Source organism: Ostrea edulis, chromosome 2 (assembly GCF_947568905.1).
Source record: "Ostrea edulis chromosome 2, xbOstEdul1.1, whole genome shotgun sequence".
Taxonomy (NCBI): Eukaryota; Metazoa; Mollusca; class Bivalvia; order Ostreida; family Ostreidae; genus Ostrea; species Ostrea edulis.
The window spans coordinates 85,460,358-85,481,041 of NC_079165.1; the positions used below are offsets into that span (position 1 = coordinate 85,460,358).

A 20,684-nucleotide genomic window follows, 5' to 3' on the forward strand; every position below is an offset into this window, starting at 1 on the left:
AAACTATGATTTGATATCAATAAATATTTATGGCTACATAGTATATGTGTCTCCATAAACTTTATTCAAGTAATAAAACAGAACATTTTATAATATGTGTAACAATATTTTATTCTTTTGCTAGTAACAATACATGTATTTCAATCTTTTGATGACAAGCAGTGAATTTTTGAATTTTTACAAACCTATCAGACTTTTTCGAAAATGTTTAATATAACATGTACAGGCTGTCCAGCACCCTTGGACAAAAAACAAGGGCAAATTTTAGGGGTAAAATTTTAAAAAATTAGGGCTAAAATTAGGAATTTTTAACCAAATTGCAGAAGTTTTAATTATTTAAAAGGACTTACCTTGTCAAATTTGACAATAAAGAAACTCACATGACACACAAATAAGATGTAAGTACAGGAAGGGCGTATTCCAGTGTTCCATGGTCTCAGCTATTATTGGCTATAACCTAAAATCTCAACTCTTTATCACAAAGTCACAACCAATAAACAAGCTTGACACATGGATCCACAGGTCAGCTGCCTTTCACTGCATCAGCATTATCTGAATAAGAACTGCAATCTACGTTAATAACACACATTTTGTATGAATGCATTTTGATTTTTCAAGACTGATAAAAAAGTAGGAATTGACATGAAAAATAAGGGCTTTTTTAGGATTTCCCCTTGAATTTTACATTTTTTTAGGAATTTTAGCAAAACTGAAAAAAAAATAGGTATTTTTAGGAATTTTAAGGTCGCTGGACAGCCTGCATGTATATGCAAATGTAACATGGCTTATGGAATATATACATTACCTCTCTCAGTATTGGAGGTTCAGAACATGTCAGACCTAACTGTTCACATCTTGAACTCCTGTAGAGACCCACCCAAAATATATACAGCAGTTATCTCAAGACTGGAGGTTCAGAACATGGGCGAACTGTTCACATGCTGAACTCATATGGGGACCCTCCCAGAAAATTTTCCCACACTTGACACAAATGTAGAAGAAATCCACTTTGTCAAATATTTTGCAGGGAACAGTGTCAATCATAATGTCTATCCCTGTCTTCATAAATGACACACTCCTACTGTCAATCCCATGTGTAGCTGACATATACGCCTGCCATTGATCGTGAGATGGAGTTCTGTCCCTTGTTTTCCCCTCCTTCATCTTGCTTGCAATTTCTGATAATATCATGACATCTCTGTTGGGGATTTTTTGAAAGAAGTCGCTGTTACAAACCTACTGGTCATAAAAAATTAAAAGTTGTAAACAAATTATGCAAGTCACCACATTTTAATATTTCTGAGATTTTGATTGCGGCTGATGATAGTACACATACTTTACATCTGCTCAGGATGTCCTGTTTTCTGACCCGCACTTTGAAATGCTTCAGAACGTCCACTACCTGTTCCTTTGCTGTTAGCGAGTTCTTAACATGGAAACACTTTTCTGCTCCTATTCTAGAGCATATCTGCAAAATTAAAAGTGAAGCATTAATAGTTCAATAGATAGCTGAATGACTAGTGCATGTTCATATACTAAAGTGCAATTGGTTACCTCCCCTTGATTTTGCGTGTAACGTAGCAGAATGACTAAGACGTGTAACAGCATGTGTTTATAGAACCTATGCTTCAAATCATTGATTTGTATTCTCTGTAGGAGTCACTTGCTACTCTCTACACCCTCTATATTTCTTTCCGAATTGATTGTAAAATTATTTGAAGGCGTTAGCGCTGATCAATCTGCTGAAAGTAGGTCAACTGGAACAAAATCTAATCTTACCTGTACCTCCTTAGTACACAGCTACATACAAAAAGAAGATGAGTGACTTTATCGAGCCGAAAACCCACAGAGGGACAAACATCAAAGTTAAAATTGAAACTCACCAGAAAAAGAAAAATTTGCATTCCAGTTAAAACAATCAATCCATGGTTTCCAAAAATGCTTTTTCGATGTGCCCATTTCAAAGGAACATTGAAATAATCCTACTTGAAATCACCTATAGGCGAAAAACGCACAAAATAACAGTAAATTGGACTTTTCCAAGCAGATTTTCATAGGGAGTGGGCCAAGTCTCCATTGTGAACTAAGTAAAATATGTCAGTACATGTTCAGGTGTAAAATGTTTTGTAAATAAAAGTATGGAGACTTAACTCACTCTATTAAAAAAAACTTACTTCTTGTGTATAACTTTTGTAGTATTATCAAAAAAAATTCCATGTCCACAACGGGTGACTTTAGATAGCTTGAAATTCGGAAATCCTTCATGGGATGGATAGCCGAGGTGGTATAGCGGCAGTCTCACTGAATTTTTGGACAAGCCCAGAGTATATATCTGTGGTTCGAATACCAATTTTTTTTCTTTCTTATTAATGAATAGACTTCCCATAATTATTTGTCTCTTGTTTATGCAGTCTTAATGTCGATCACAAGTAATAGATTCCAACATGCAACTCAGGGCTCGAAATTAACATATGCCCGTCAGTCTGTGACTGGTTAAAAGTCTGGCGGACTGACTGATGTTTGTTTTAGTCAGTCCGATGAAACTGATTAATTTCCTAAAGCATCATTTTGGAAAACATACTTATGGAATCTTAAACACACATTTGGCATTCTTCTGTAGATATCGGATGAACCAGATTAGTGCATATTGTAAATATAAATCTCACATAAGTGTTACAATATTGTATGAGGCTTATCAAGTTAAATTCCGTTATCTTATTTCAATAACATTAACGAAATTTCTGGAAAACTCTGGTGGACTGGTAAATTTTTCTGTGGACTGGTTGAAATTATACCCTATCAGTCCGGCTGGACTGGTGACATAAAAATTTAGTTTCAAGCCCTGCAACTAGTGAATAAATGTAAACAAATATGGGGCCTCCTGTGAAGTATGGATGTTGTTTATGTAAACGACACGTTAAAGGAAAATTAAAGAGAACAATTTCAACAATGCTTAAGAAGTTACTTGAAAAGACCATGACAAAAGCCAAATATGCAACCAACTTGTGCAGACTGTCTGAAAGGTACTGTGAACTACAGTTCAGTACAAAAACAAAAGCAAATCAAGTGTCTGTTTCTGTCCCATTTGTATTTGCTGGGAAATCTAATAGCAAATGTGAACTCTTTAACTGTAAAAACGGCCTCAGGGTTGTACCAAAAGAGGAGAGAACTGATGCCTTTATCATACTCGGTATATTAGTACCAGTAAGTTGTAAATGCTGTTCAAAAACATTTGTTGGGGGAAAACTGAATCCAAATCAAAGCATTAATACTGCACCATACAGAAAACGCTATTCGTATTTTGATTTACATCACAAAACATGAGGTTTCTCATTCACATCAGTTAATATGTCAATGGAAATGCGGAGAACATACTGTTGAATATTGCGAGCATATATGTAATGTCATTTGGTACCTTCTACGGTACTCCACGCATCAGTGTAATTATGTGTGTGTTAAAAACCGCTTAATGTCTGATATACATGATGCTGCCTGTGAAACAAATTCTGATGATAATTTTGATTAAATATCATATCTATATATTTGTTTTGAATTCTAAATATTTTGGACAGCGTTTTAGTACGGTACTGTATCTATTGTAACTGCCTGTACCATCAATGCAGATTTTAAACTCCCGATTCGCTACCGGTGTCAATCATGAATAGGCTTATTGTTCGCCAAGTTCACCCATCTTCTTTGATCAACATAAGTCAGTTGGAACAAAGTTTAACTTAATTTTAACTTGCAAATATACAACTTCACTTCAAAATCAGCCTCAATATCTGCAACAATAGCAACAACAAAAAAACAGAAATAAGGACTATAATTTCATTGCAAGTAGGTCAAAAAGTCCAGGAACCTGCACTATGATCGATCGACAGAAAGACAAACAATCAGAGAGTGAACACTACATGCCCTAGTCATTTACTTATAATGCTTAACATCTTCACTAGCCAAGGGTTTTCGGTCCACTCCGCTCCCCATAATAATGGGGAGCAGAATGAACTGAAAATCCTTGGTTAGCAAAGATGATGCTTTAATGTTTGGAAGAAATTGGCAAAAGTGCCAGCTTAAGAACTTTTCTTAAATGAGCTTGTGCATAAACATACAAGAGGCCCATGGGCCATATCACTCACCTGAGTCACCTTGGCCCACATCTGACTTTCCATATATATTTGCATGTAAAACCTTAGTCCCTATTGTGGCCCCAACCTAAGCCCGGGGGACATGATTTGAACAAACTTAAATCTGCACTGTGTCAGAAAGCTTTCATGTAAATCTCAGCTCTTCTGGCTCATTGGTTCTTGAGAAGAAGACTTTCCGTATATATATTTGTATGCAAAACTTTGATCCCCTATTGTAGCCTCAACCAACCCCTGGGGGCCATGATTTGAACAAACTTGAATCTGCATTATGTCAGGAAGCTTTCATGTAAATTTCAGCTTTTCTGGCCCAGTGGTTCTTGAGAAGATTTTAAAATGACTCCACCCTATTTTGCATTTTTGTGATTATCTCCCATTTGAAAGGGACATGGCCCTTCATTTGAACAAACTTGAAAGCCCTTCACCTAAGGTTGCTTTTGGCCAAGTTTGGTTGAAATTGGCCCAGTGGTTCTGGAGAAGAAGTCGAAAATGTAAAAAGTTTACATACAGACAGATGACGGACAACAGGCGATCAAAAAAGCTCACTTGCGCTTTCAGCTCCGGTGAGCTAAAAATATAAAATACCAGGCAATACATGCATGTTAATAAGTTTACCATGTGATATGGAGTCCCAGATGACAATACGATTCTATTCTCTTGTTTCGCCACCTGGAAGTAATGATACATGAATTATTGACTGAAATTTACACATGTAATTCTTTGAAAAATGAAGGACCCTCTAAAACGAAATACTCAACTACTTTCGATGAAGGCATACTCAGTCTGATAGATCATTCATTGTTTGAAGATTTCGTAGACGTACAAATATCTATATTTTCTGAGAGGTGAAAAGTATTTGAATAAATCAGCACTTGAGCAGAAAAGCAGTTTCTGTCGGGTTGAAATTGTCTTATGACAATGACCCAACAAAGTTTTGATCATGATTTTTAACTTGTGCTGTTCAAAAGTAAAGATCTGAGTTATAAACTGACCATTGACTTTCACAAAATGCTTATTTGACAAAGATCAAGTCCAATTTTTAGCAAAGTTAACCTTGACATTGACTCCACAAAGTGTTTACCTTGTCCTATTCTACCAAACAATAGATACAGGTGTGTGATCATGGTTGGAAAAGAAAACAAAAAAGCATACATGCCAACTTTTAAAAATCCCCATAGGGGATTTTGCACGCGACCTTTTTCAAAGCTCAAAATACACGACATTTTACCATGAAAATAAATATTTGTCTTTTCAAGTAAAATAGCAATCTAATCATTGTACATGTATCATATATTAACATAACATCAAGTGTGTTTGACCATTAACTTTAACAAACTATATTTAAAAAAAACACTTTGAAAGATACACATAAATATTTTATTAAAAATCATGTATTCAGCAAAAAATTCTCTTCAACAACAAGTCACCTACATATTATCAAATAATACTTAAAGTTGCATCCTTTTACACCATATAAACATTGGCTGGTCTATATATCAAAATTTAAAGTAAAGCTCATGCATTTAGGTACGACTACAAAGGCGATCTTGCTTGTCTGTAAACATGGGCTTGCAAAGTCTGGTGGAACAATCTGCATTACAACCAGAAAAGGAGTGATCATCCCTGCTATGAAATTTGCGAACAAAACCATTGCACCCATGACATCTGAAATAATTACCAGGGAAAAAAACACATCAAAATATACGTTTTTACTTGTAAATTAACTTGCTAATATAAAATTCAGTACAGAACTTGTGCGAATTACGCATCACAAAGTTTATTGAATACTACACTATATAGACTATATAATACATCGCTATAGATTTGGATAGCCTATATTATTATAGTTGGAAAGAAATATTTGACGTACCTTATTACATATTTTGGATGCTGTCAGCGAGAGGCAAAAATCGGGAATGTCCGATTGTTTGGTGGTGACACTATCATCGTTGTCATTCACGTTTGTGTAAAGGATATGTCAATTTGAAATCCGTCTTCCCGATTAATTACTATCTAAAAACATGCTTCGCACTGTCCAATAAGCACCCCCGACACAGGCAGACCAGGTAAATTAAACCACCCTAATACCATGCGACACAGGTAAACAGTAATGGCTGACTATTGTCCCGATTTCTGATTGGCCAGTTCAGAAATGACGCAGGATTTCAAATTCCGGTTGGAAATGGGGGTTTGTTGTCGTAAAATGGGAGATATTTTTTTTAGAAAATCGGGATTTCGGGGTATTTTTGCAATCCCGATCAGGATATCGGGATTTGCCTTTTCAGTTGCTTCAAATCGGGAGAATCCCACACAAATCGGGAAAGTTGGCATGTATGAAAAAGGTACACAGCAATTTCTATTGCTGTCTGATACATGTATTTTTAGAACTAATATACAAGGTGATTTCTTTCGTTTGAGGAACAAATTAGACAGAAATCAATTTCTACTTGGTAATTATAATGAATGGATTATTCCGGATATTTCAAGTTTTCAATTCGAATACCTTCTATGTTCAGTCATGCGGTTCAATAGAACCGGATTTAATCGAGTAACAATGTAAAATCAGTTTAGGACGACACGTAGAGCTGTTAACACGTTTATATTTTATACTAATACTAACTTGTATTTACATGTTATGTAATTATAGAACGTTGTATTGTTACAACATTAAAGCTGCTGCGTGTCGTTGCTAGTCCATTTATGTTATGTTGTTTTTATTACTGATCTTATATCAGAAATGAATGGGTTTTAAAGGAGAATGTATTTAAGAAATGGATTATGGATTTCATTTCACTTTTGAAAATACAAGAGTATGAACTGTGACGCTTCACGTCAGCATACTACAAGAAGCATGTCATCGCTTCATGAAAAGTACGCCAGCGTGAAGCATGTCAGCGCTTCATGAAAAGTACGCCAGCGTGAAGCATGTCAGTGCTTCATGAAAAGTACGCCAGCGTGAAGCATGTCAGTGCTTCATGAAAAGTACGCCAGCGTGAAGCATGTCAGCGCTTCATGAAAAGTACGCCAGCGTGAAGCATGTCAGTGCTTCATGAAAAGTACGCCAGCGTGAAGCATGTCAGTGCTTCATGAAAAGTACGCCAGCGTGAAGCATTGCAGTTTATACTCTCATTTATTTTCAAAAATGAAATTCATTATTTTTATTACTTTCATTTCTGTCAGAATTTTCATGTGTTAAAATTGACATACTATATTAAGATTCAAATGTGCATTGTTCAAAACTGCATTGTATTCATGAGGAAATGGCTATCATTACAATTTGTAAAGATATCAAAGGTAAAAACATTGGAAATGTAAATAGGATATGATGAAATTCATTTTCACCCTGTATTAGATTTTGAGGGGGGGGGGGGGGGGGGGGGGTAGGAAACTGTGGACTATCTTGGTGATCCTGATGACAAAGCAGAGAATGCAATTGTACATCATATGACAGACCTCGATTGTGAACTCCCTGTAGATACCTGAATTATTTCATTGTGGTCATTATTGTTATTTAGTATGTGGACGTCTACACCACAGTTTCTAAGCTGTCGCCCAAGCCCCTGCAGCATGGAGTCCACCACCACCCTCAGCTGACCCGGCTCCATCTCCATCCCCAGGTATACAGCATTCTCAGGTGTCTGTCATAATGAGTAATAAACAGTTACAGTCTGTACAGGTATACAACATTCTCAGGTGTCTGTCGTAATGATTAATAGACAGTTACAGTCTGTACAGGTATACAACATTCTCAGGTGTCTGTCGTAATGAGTAATAGACAGTTACAGTCTGTACAGGTATACAGCATTCTCAGGTGTCTGTCGTAATGAGTAATAAACAGTTACAGTCTGTACAGGTATACAACATTCTCAGGTGTCTGTCATAATGAGTAATAGACAGTTACAGTCTGTACAGGTATACAACATTCTCAGGTGTCTGTCGTAATGAGTAATAGACAGTTACAGTCTGTACAGGTATACAGCATTCTCAGGTGTCTGTCATAATGAGTAATAGACAGTTACAGTCTGTTCAGGTATACAACATTCTCAGGTGTCTGTCGTAATGAGTAATAAACAGTTACAGTCTGTACAGGTATACAACATTCTCAGGTGTCTGTCATAATGAGTAATAGACAGTTACAGTCTGTACAGGTATACAGCATTCTCAGGTGTCTGTCATAATGAGTAATAGACAGTTACAGTCTGTACAGGTATACAACATTCTCAGGTGTCTGTCGTAATGAGTAATAAACAGTTACAGTCTGTACAGGTATACAACATTCTCAGGTGTCTGTCATAATGAGTAATAGACAGTTACAGTCTGTACAGGTATACAGCATTCTCAGGTGTCTGTCGTAATGAGTAATAGACAGTTACAGTCTGTACAGGTATACAGCATTCTCAGGTGTCTGTCGTAATGAGTAATAAACAGTTACAGTCTGTACAGATGTATAGTATTCTCAGGTGTCTGTCGTAATGAGTAATAGACAGTTACAGTCTGTACAGGTATACAGCATTCTCAGGTGTCTGTCGTAATGAGTAATAGACAGTTACAATCTGTACAGGTATACAACATTCTCAGGTGTCTGTCATAATGAGTAATAAACAGTTACAGTCTGTACAGGTATACAACATTTTTAGGTGTCTGTCATAATGAGTAATAGACAGTTACAGTCTGTACAGGTATACAGCATTCTCAGGTGTCTGTCGTAATGAGTAATAGACAGTTACAATCTGTACAGGTGTACAACATTCTCAGGTGTCTGTCATAATGAGTAATAAACAGTTACAGTCTGTACAGGTATACAACATTCTCAGGTGTCTGTCGTAATGAGTAATAGACAGTTACAGTCTGTACAGGTATACAGCATTTTTAGGTGTCTGTCATAATGAGTAATAGACAGTTACAGTCTGTACAGGTATACAACATTCTCAGGTGTCTGTCGTAATGAGTAATAGACAGTTACAGTCTGTACAGGTATACAGCATTCTCAGGTGTCTGTCATAATGAGTAATAGACAGTTACAGTCTGTACAGGTATACAACATTCTCAGGTGTCTGTCGTAATGAGTAATAGACAGTTACAGTCTGTACAGGTATACAGCATTCTCAGGTGTCTGTCGTAATGAGTAATACACAGTTACAGTCTGTACAGGTATACAACATTCTCAGGTGTCTGTCGTAATGAGTAATAAACAGTTACAGCCTGTACAGGTATACAACATTCTCAGGTGTCTGTCATAATGAGTAATAGACAGTTACAGTCTGTACAGGTATACAACATTCTCAGGTGTCTGTCGTAATGAGTAATAAACAGTTACAGTCTGTACAGATGTATAGTATTCTCAGGTGTCTGTCATAATGAGTAATAGACAGTTACAGTCTGTACAGGTATACAACATTCTCACGTGTCTGTCGTAATGAGTAATAAACAGTTACAGTCTGAACAGGTATACAACATTCTCAGGTGTCTGTCGTAATGAGTAATAGACAGTTACAGTCTGTACAGGTATACAACATTCTCAGGTGTCTGTCGTAATGAGTAATAGACAGTTACAGTCTGTACAGGTATACAACATTCTCAGGTGTCTGTCGTAATGAGTAATAGACAGTTACAGTCTGTACAAGTATACAACATTCTCAGGTGTCTGTCGTAATGAGTAATAAACAGTTACAGTCTGTACAGGTATACAACATTCTCAGGTGTCTGTCGTAATGAGTAATAAACAGTTACAGTCTGTACAGGTATACAACATTCTCAGGTGTCTGTCGTAATGAGTAAGAAACAGTTACAATCTGTACAGGTATACAACATTCTCAGGTGTCTGTCATAATGAGTAATAGACAGTTACAGTCTGTACAGGTATACAGCATTCTCAGGTGTCTGTCATAATGAGTAATAGACAGTTACAGTCTGTACAGGTATACAACATTCTCAGGTGTCTGTCGTAATGAGTAATAAACAGTTACAGTCTGTACAGGTATACAACATTCTCAGGTGTCTGTCATAATGAGTAATAGACAGTTACAGTCTGTACAGGTATACAGCATTCTCAGGTGTCTGTCGTAATGAGTAATAGACAGTTACAGTCTGTACAGGTATACAGCATTCTCAGGTGTCTGTCGTAATGAGTAATAGACAGTTACAGTCTGTACAGGTATACAGCATTCTCAGGTGTCTGTCGTAATGAGTAATAAACAGTTACAGTCTGTACAGATGTATAGTATTCTCAGGTGTCTGTCGTAATGAGTAATAGACAGTTACAGTCTGTACAGGTATACAGCATTCTCAGGTGTCTGTCGTAATGAGTAATAGACAGTTACAATCTGTACAGGTATACAACATTCTCAGGTGTCTGTCATAATGAGTAATAAACAGTTACAGTCTGTACAGGTATACAACATTTTTAGGTGTCTGTCATAATGAGTAATAGACAGTTACAGTCTGTACAGGTATACAGCATTCTCAGGTGTCTGTCGTAATGAGTAATAGACAGTTACAATCTGTACAGGTGTACAACATTCTCAGGTGTCTGTCATAATGAGTAATAAACAGTTACAGTCTGTACAGGTATACAACATTCTCAGGTGTCTGTCGTAATGAGTAATAGACAGTTACAGTCTGTACAGGTATACAGCATTTTTAGGTGTCTGTCATAATGAGTAATAGACAGTTACAGTCTGTACAGGTATACAACATTCTCAGGTGTCTGTCGTAATGAGTAATAGACAGTTACAGTCTGTACAGGTATACAGCATTCTCAGGTGTCTGTCATAATGAGTAATAGACAGTTACAGTCTGTACAGGTATACAACATTCTCAGGTGTCTGTCGTAATGAGTAATAGACAGTTACAGTCTGTACAGGTATACAGCATTCTCAGGTGTCTGTCGTAATGAGTAATACACAGTTACAGTCTGTACAGGTATACAACATTCTCAGGTGTCTGTCGTAATGAGTAATAAACAGTTACAGCCTGTACAGGTATACAACATTCTCAGGTGTCTGTCATAATGAGTAATAGACAGTTACAGTCTGTACAGGTATACAACATTCTCAGGTGTCTGTCGTAATGAGTAATAAACAGTTACAGTCTGTACAGATGTATAGTATTCTCAGGTGTCTGTCATAATGAGTAATAGACAGTTACAGTCTGTACAGGTATACAACATTCTCACGTGTCTGTCGTAATGAGTAATAAACAGTTACAGTCTGAACAGGTATACAACATTCTCAGGTGTCTGTCGTAATGAGTAATAGACAGTTACAGTCTGTACAGGTATACAACATTCTCAGGTGTCTGTCGTAATGAGTAATAGACAGTTACAGTCTGTACAGGTATACAACATTCTCAGGTGTCTGTCGTAATGAGTAATAGACAGTTACAGTCTGTACAAGTATACAACATTCTCAGGTGTCTGTCGTAATGAGTAATAAACAGTTACAGTCTGTACAGGTATACAACATTCTCAGGTGTCTGTCGTAATGAGTAATAAACAGTTACAGTCTGTACAGGTATACAACATTCTCAGGTGTCTGTCGTAATGAGTAATAAACTTCTGATATATACACATTTCATAATGAATATTAAACTTTTGTAACACAAACATTTTGTAATGAGTAATAAACTTTTGTTACATACCCATTTTGTATTCATAATGTATATTCTGTATTGATGTGCTTTCATGTTAATGTGCGCAAGATCTGATTGGCTTAGAAATGTTAACAAATTCGTAATGTGACCCTCAAATTTGAAAATGCAACGGGAAACAGTAAACAAAACAACAAGAAAACTGTCAAGTCAGAAAGGACCCCCCACAATGAATATTTTAATGCATGTATAAAAAATTCCAAGTCCCATAATGACAAAACCAATAATTCGGAAATTTGAACGGGTCTTCTGATTGAGAAAAATGGGCCAAGAAAGTTTGATAGCTTTTACATAAAAAATTATTTTACATGAAATTTTCATTAAATTATATTGAACTATAAAGAGTTAATTTACATGAAATGGATGCACCTCAACAACCAATGACAACCTCCATGTACACATGTTTATGACCTTCTCAAGGTTACACACATGCATTATCTTAATACTGTAAACCACATTTCATTACCGTATTTTGCCGAATATAATATGCAGTGGTGTTTAATACGCACCCCCCACTTTGAGCCTAAAAGTTGGTGAAAAAACGCACTTCGGGTGTATAATACGCAGCAACAATTTTGACCAAGCGGTAATCTTTATTTTATACTTGGTGTTAATTTTCACTTCATATTTATGCAGAAATAATGAATTCTAAACAACGCACAATAATTTGCAAACTTTTTGAGATGAGGTCTACATCGCGGTAATCTTCAATGAGAATCTTCAGGGAAATATCAACCCGGACAAGCCTGTTCATTTCAGCAAAGCACGAGATTTTGTAGCATTAAAGTCTTAACTGACTCGATATTTCCTTTGTTGAAACTTAAAATCAATCAAATAGCCGATGTTATAAAAATAAAATTAAACAATTAAACTATCGCTTATTTTACTGTAATCAACACACCATGGTAGGTACAAAGATGCAAATTATCAACTCCTCGTTAACTACGATGACTATTAAAATGTGTGAAAAAAAATTTTGTTTGGTATTTCTTTACCCGGAGGGGGTATCTAACAAAAGCAGTGTACACAACAATGGCTTCGTAAAACACACGCTTTTACGCAAGAATAGTTATTTCAAAGATTCAAATAAGTATTTCATTAAAAATTAGGCCTATTCATAAAACTTACAGTAAACAAACTTTTAGCAAGTGAAAATTATTTTCCAACAATTTTAGCACGTGTCAAGGCATTATTGTGTACACATGCTTTCAATAATGGCGGCATGCGATGTAATGAATAGTCAGATCCAATGCAATTTGATTGGCTGTTTGTTTCATGATAATTGAATTATTTAGATATTGTAAGTATATATATCACATTTTCTGCAATTTTACGTTTCTGTAGTAATTTTCTTGAGGTCGAATTTTCTACTTAATAAATAGGTGAACGTGAAAAGGCGTACAGTATCCGAAGCCTTGGTCTTTGAGTGAAATATTACACTACTTAATCGCCGAGTTTCATCTGGAAAAAAAGGTCAAAAACCTATTGTGGTATATAATACGCACCCCTTTCTGGCACAAAAATATTCTCTAAAAAAAGTGCGTATTATATTCGGCAAAATACGGTAGCTAGAACAATATCTAAGTGTAATTTTGAAAGGCTAGTCGTTAAAAAAATTAAGTTCTCATTAATAAACTCTTACACATAAAAGATTTAAGCAATAAGCAATGACTTGTGAAACTTTTAACTCATGAATAAATTCATCATTGTACCCACGCAGAAATAAGGTCTCACAAAATAAAACTGATCTACAGTTACAGTAATGACACATGTACATTCTGTATTGATGAGAATATGTGTGTACACTCTGTATTGATGAGAATATGTGTGTACACTCTATATTGATGAGAATATGTGTGTACACTCTGTATTGATGAGAATATATGTGTACACTCTATATTTATGAGAATATGTGTGTACACTCCGTATTTATGAGAATATGAGTGTACACTCTGTATTGATGAGAATATGTGTGTACACTCTATATTTATGAGAACATGTGTGTACACTCCATATTTATGAGAATATGTGTGTACACTCTATATTTATGAGAATATGTGCGTACACTATATTTATGAGAATATGTGTGTACACTCTGTATTTATGAGAATATGTGTGTACAGTCTGTATTTATGAGAATATGTGTGTACACTCTATATTTATGAGAATATGTGTGTACACTCTATATTTATGACAATATGTGTGTACACTGTATTTATGAGAATATGTGTGTACACTCTGTATTTATGAGAATATGTGTGTACACTCTGTATTTATGAGAATATGTGTGTACACTCTGTATTTATGAGAATATATGTGTACACTCTATATTTATGAGAATATGTGTGTACACTGTATTTATGAGAATATGTGTGTACACTATATTTATGAGAATATGTGTGTACAGTCTGTATTTATGAGAATATGTGTGTACAGTCTGTATTTATGAGAATATGTGTGTACAGTCTATATATATGAGAATATGTGTGTACACTCTGTATTGATGAGAATATGTGTGTACAGTCTGCATTTATGAGAATATGTGTGTACACTCTATATTGATGAGAATATGTGTGTACACACTATATTGATGAGAATATGTGTGTACAGTCTGTATTTATGAGAATATGTGTGTACAGTCTGTATTTATGAGAATATGTGTGTACAGTCTGTATTTATAAGAATATGTGTGTACAGTCTGTATTTATAAGAATATATGTGTACACTCTATATTTATGAGAATATGTGTGTACACTCTATATTGATGAGAATATGTGTGTACAGTCTGTATTTATGAGAATATGTGTGTACAGTCTATATATATATGAGAATATGTGTGTACAGTCTGTATTTATGAGAATATGTGTGTACACTCTGTATTTATGAGAATATGTGTGTACACTCTGTATTTATGAGAATATGTGTGTACAGTCTGTATTTATGAGAATGTGTGTACAGTCTGTATTTATAAGAATATATGTGTACACTCTATATTTATGAGAATATGTGTGTACAGTCTGTATTTATGAGAATATGTGTGTACAGTCTGTATTTATGAGAATATGTGTGTACAGTCTATATATATGAGAATATGTGTGTACACTCTGTATTGATGAGAATATATGTGTACAGTCTGTATTTATGAGAATATATGTGTACACTCTATATTTATGAGAATATGTGTGTACACTCTGTATTGATGAGAATATGTGTGTACAGTCTGTATTTATGAGAATATGTGTGTACACTCTATATTGATGAGAATATGTGTGTACACTCTGTATTGATGAGAATATGTGTGTACAGTCTGTATTTATGAGAATATGTGTGTACAGTCTATATATATGAGAATATGTGTGTACACTCTGTATTGATGAGAATATGTGTGTACAGTCTGTATTTATGAGAATATGTGTGTACAGTCTATATATATGAGAATATGTGTGTACACTCTGTATTGATGAGAATATATGTGTACAGTCTGTATTTATGAGAATATATGTGTACACTCTATATTTATGAGAATATGTGTGTACACTCTGTATTGATGAGAATATGTGTGTACAGTCTGTATTTATGAGAATATGTGTGTACACTCTATATTGATGAGAATATGTGTGTACACACTATATTTATGAGAATATGTGTGTACAGTCTGTATTTATGAGAATATGTGTGTACAGTCTGTATTTATGAGAATATATGTGTACACACTATATTTATGAGAATATGTGTGTACACACTATATTTATGAGAATATGTGTGTACAGTCTGTATTTATGAGAATATGTGTGTACAATCTGTATTTATAAGAATATATGTGTACACTCTATATTTATGAGAATATGTGTGTACACTCTGTATTGATGAGAATATGTGTGTACAGTCTATATATATGAGAATATGTGTGTACACTCTGTATTGATGAGAATATATGTGTACACTCTGTATTTATGAGAATATATGTGTACACTCTGTATTTATGAGAATATGTGTGTACACTGTATTTATGAGAATATGTTTGTACACTCTATATTTATGAGAATATGTGTGTACACTGTATTTATGAGAATATGTGTGTACACTCTGTATTGATGAGAATATGTGTGTACACTCTGTATTGATGAGAATATGTGTGTACACTCTGTATTTATGAGAATATGTGTGTACACTCTGTATTTATGAGAATATGTGTGTACACTCTATATTTATGAGAATATGTGTGTACACTCCGTATTTATGAGAATATGTGTGTACACTCTATATTGATGAGAATATGTGTGTACACTCTGTATTGATGAGAATATGTGTGTACAGTCTGTATTTATGAGAATATGTGTGTACAGTCTATATATATGAGAATATGTGTGTACACTCTGTATTGATGAGAATATGTGTGTACACTCTGTATTGATGAGAATATGTGTGTACAGTCTATATATATGAGAATATGTGTGTACACTCTGTATTGATTAGAATATATGTGTACACTCTGTATTTATGAGAATATATGTGTACACTCTGTATTTATGAGAATATGTGTGTACACTGTATTTATGAGAATATGTTTGTACACTCTATATTTATGAGAATATGTGTGTACACTGTATTTATGAGAATATGTGTGTACACTCTGTATTGATGAGAATATGTGTGTACACTGTATTTATGAGAATATGTGTGTACACTCTGTATTTATGAGAATATGTGTGTACACTCTGTATTTATGAGAATATGTGTGTACAGTCTGTATTGTTTAATGTACATACTGGTAACTTTGCTGATTTGGGTAAGTGTGGACCCTTTGCTTTGGCTCTCAGTCTCTCCAGTTTGCTTTCTTTATTCCATTTCACACTGACTGATGGCTCTAAATCAATGTTCATCTTTTCCCTCCGGGCAGTTTCCACCAAACGTTCATAAACCTCCAGAAGGACAAAAGCATCTAGTGCTGTCAAAATATTACAGTTATTTAGTGTACAAAATGTCTCCAGCTCCAACAGGACAAAAGCATTTAGTGCTGTCAAAATATCACAGAGATTTAGTGTGCACAATTTCTCCAGCTCCAACAGGACAAAAGCATCTAGCGCTGTCACAATATTACAGTTATTTAGTTACACAATGTCTCCAGCTCCAACAGGACAAAAGCATTTAGTGCTGTCAAAATATCACAGAGATTTAGTGTGCACAATGTCTCCAGCTCCAACAGGACAAAAGCATCTAGTGCTGTCAAAATATCAGAGATTTAGTGTGCACAATGTCTCCAGCTCCAACAGGACAAAAACATCTAGTGCTGTCAAAATATCACAGAGATTTAGTGTGCACAATGTCTCCAGCTCCAACAGGACAAAAGCATCTAGTGCTGTCAAAATATCAAAGAGATTTAGTGTGCACAATGTCTCCTTGAAGCTACTCCCATCCTAGAGATACTTCCTCAAACAAAGTTATAAATGCTTTTCACACAGGAACTGCATGTATTCTATACCCATGTGCTTGTTTGAAATATAGTTACACCATTGTATACTGTTTATACATGTGTAATAATATCCTGTATATTTAAGAAATGAAATACATGAGGTCATGAACTATGATGCTTCACACCAGCATGAAGAGCATTAGCGCTTCATGAAATGCTAGCTTGAAGCATTGCTGCTCATACCCTCATGTACACGTATTTTCAAAAATTAAATTCATTTTTCATATGTACATTTTACTAACATTTCTGTCAGAATATTCAAAGCCATTAAAATAACTGCACTATATTTATCAAGATTCATAAGCACATTGTTTACATTCATAAGGAAATGTCTATCATTTCAATTGATAAAGATAACGAAGGTAAAAAAAACGGAAAAATAAATACAAGAAATATCACACGTCATCTTTACCTGCATACAGGATCTGTGTTTGACGTAGTGGACGTCTCTCCCAGTCAGACATCTGTTCTCCTTTATTTAGAGGCTTCCCTAAACACTGGCGCACTAACTCACTCAGTCCTAATAGAATAAAAGTGTCAGATCCATCATGTGTGAAATTCTCTAACATCATTCAAATATTTTTTATCAATATCGGGAGAATTACTGTGGAGAAATCACCTCTTTGTTCTACTGCCTGAAATTTAACCATGATTCCGCTGTCTTTATCCTCTAAGCCTTCATCATCCGAGTCATCGCCTGTGTCTGGCATCAAATTGACGACTTTGTCTATCACCTACAGGAATCAAATCAAACGGCTGTAAAAATCTACATGTATATATAACCTTGACACCAAACAGCTATACAAAAAATCTATAAATAACCTTCGCACCAAACAGCTATACAAAAATTCTATAAATAACCTTCACACCAAACAGCTATACAAAAATCTATAAATAACCTTCACACCAAACAGCTATACAGTTGAGTTTGATACAATAAATTGATCATACTGTAATTCTGAACTCTGGTTATAATGATGATTTTTTTATTTTTTGTGTCTTTTGTCTTGCTAAAGAAGAATGTCATTGGAATATAGCTAGATTGAAATATAACAGTTTTAAATTCTTAAAAAGTTAATGTTAACACACCTCAGAAATAGATAAATTACAAAACTTATGTTTCCAGGCCAAATCTAATGGCTCCATTACATCAACAGATACATGTATACACCACATAGTACAGTGGTAAAGCATAGGACCATTAACTCAGTATCATAAAGGGGGGTTCAAATCTCGTCCAATGCACTGGGCACTTTTTTATCTTTCAAAGCAACACAAATTATGTTCACTCTTATCACTGAGGAGTGAATGGATACCATACAAAACAAGAGACCCATGAGCTCACCTGAACAATAAGAGGTCTTGAGTGAACAAACTGTCAAGTCTAGGCTTCATGACGCTGCTAGCATTAATGTCTTGTATTGTTTATTGGCTTTAAGCCTTACAGCTCATCAGCATAATACATAATGTATTGAACAGATTTTAATTTAAAATACATAACCAATGTTAAACTTTGAATCCATTGTGGCCCTGCCCTTGCATCAAGAAATCATGGCATGAATGAATCTGAAATAGCACAAGATGCTTGCATACTGATTTGACAATATGCATCTTTGTAGTTCTTGAGAAAATTTGCAAAGGGACATGCAAAAACTTGAATTTCCTTCATCTAAGGATGCTTTCTTGTAAAGAAGATGGGTGACTTTATCGAGCCAAAAACCCACAGAAGGACAAATATCAAAGTTAAAATTGAAACTCTCCAGAAAAAGAAAAATTTGATTCTAGTTACAACAATCAATCACTAGTCTCCAAAAATGCTTTTTCGATGTGCCCATTTCAATGGAACATTGAAAAAATCCTATTTAAAATCACGTATACACGAAAAACGCACAAAATAACAGTAAATTTGACTTTTCCAAGTAGATTTTCATATGGAGTGGGCCAAGTTTCCATTGTGAACTGAGTAAAATATGTTAGTACATGTTCAGGTGTAAAATGTTTTGTAAATAAAAGTATGGAGACTTGACCCACTCTATGAATAAAACTTACTCTTGTGTATAACTTTTGTCGTATTATCAAGAAAATTTTTATGTCAACGACGGGTGACTTTACATAGTCTAAAATTCGAATATTTTTCAAGAGATCGATAGCCGAGGTGGTATAGCGGGAGTCTCACTGAAGTTTTGGACAGGCCCAGATTGCATATCTGTGGTTCGAATACCAATTTTTCCTACCTATTATTTTCTCTTATGAATTATTAAACTTCCCATAATTATTTGTCTCTGGCATTTCATGCTAAGTTTTACTCATAGCACGAGTCTTAATGACGATCACAAGTAATTGATTCCAACATGCATCTAGTGAATAAATGTAAACAAGTATGGGTCCTCCTATGAAATATGAATGTTGTTTATGTAAACGACAATGTCAAGAAGTTACTTGAAGAGATCATGACAAAACCAAATAAGCAACCAGTGTAGACTGTCTAAAAGGCACAGTGAACTAGTTCAGTACAAAAACAAAAGCAAATCAAGTGTCTGTTTCTGTCCCATTTGTATTTGCTAGAAAATCTAACAGCAAATGTGCTTTCTGTAACTGTAAAACTGGCCTCAGACTTGTACCAAAAGAGGTGAGAACTGATGCCTTTATTATATTCGGTATTTTAGTAGCAGTAGGTTGTAAATATGTTCAAAACATTAGTTGGGGGAAAAACTGAATCCAAATCAAAGCATTGATACTGCACCATACAGAAAATACTATTCCACATTTGATTTACACCACAAAACATGTGAAGTTTCTCATTCACATGAGTTAATATGTCAATGGAAATGCGGAGCTTGTACTGTTGGATGTTGCGAGCATGAATGCAGTGTCATTTGGTACTTTAGGTACTCCAGGCATCAGTGTAATTACGTGTGTGTTAAAAACCGCTTAATGTCTGATATATTGCATGATGCTCCCTGTGAAACAAATTCTGATGATGATTTTGATTAAATATCCTTCTTTGAAGTATGATATATATATTTGTTTTGAATTCTAAATATTTTGGACATTGTTTTAGTATGGTACTGTATCTATTGTAACTACGGGTACCATCAATGCGGACTTTAAACTCCCAATTTGCGACCGGTGCCCAATCATGAATAAGCTTATTGTTCGCCAAGTTCACCCATCTTTTTTGGTTAAAATTGGTTCAGTGGTTCTTGAGAAAGAAGTCGAAAATGTGAAAGATTTACAGACAAAAGACAAATTTTAATCAGAATAACTCACTCAGGTGAACTAATAAAACTGAAAAAGTCAATCTTATTAAAAGTACCAATGGAAAACTGGATTAAAGCTATTAATTACAATTCTAATTTTCAGAACCTGGAGGAGGGACACCTCCAGCTTAATTAGACTTGATCCTCAGCATTAACATATCA

The 20,684-nt window shown here is 34.9% G+C and overlaps 1 protein-coding gene across 6 annotated transcripts in view; it reads right to left on the reverse strand.

The window, feature by feature from the left end:
* Positions 1 to 85: 85 nt before the first annotated feature.
* Positions 86 to 20,684, reverse strand: part of LOC125678529 (exonuclease mut-7 homolog) — a 41,151-nt gene continuing 20,552 nt past the window's right edge. For 4 of the 6 annotated variants that reach the window (XM_048917053.2, XM_048917054.2, XM_048917056.2 and 1 more), the window contains 7 exons: positions 17,882 to 17,996; positions 17,675 to 17,782; positions 16,559 to 16,737; positions 7,622 to 7,780; positions 4,758 to 4,811; positions 1,337 to 1,468; positions 86 to 1,236 (listed from right to left, as the gene is read on the reverse strand). In XM_048917053.2, coding sequence (XP_048773010.2) covers positions 901 to 1,236; positions 1,337 to 1,468; positions 4,758 to 4,811; positions 7,622 to 7,780; positions 16,559 to 16,737; positions 17,675 to 17,782; positions 17,882 to 17,996 — 1,083 coding nt within the window. In that variant the 3' untranslated portion in view covers positions 86 to 900. Of the gene's footprint in view, positions 1,240 to 1,336; positions 1,469 to 4,757; positions 4,812 to 7,621; positions 7,781 to 16,558; positions 16,738 to 17,674; positions 17,783 to 17,881; positions 17,997 to 20,684 lie in introns of all 6 variants that reach the window. The other 2 variants (XM_056155249.1, XM_048917055.2) reach the window with 1 other exon arrangement.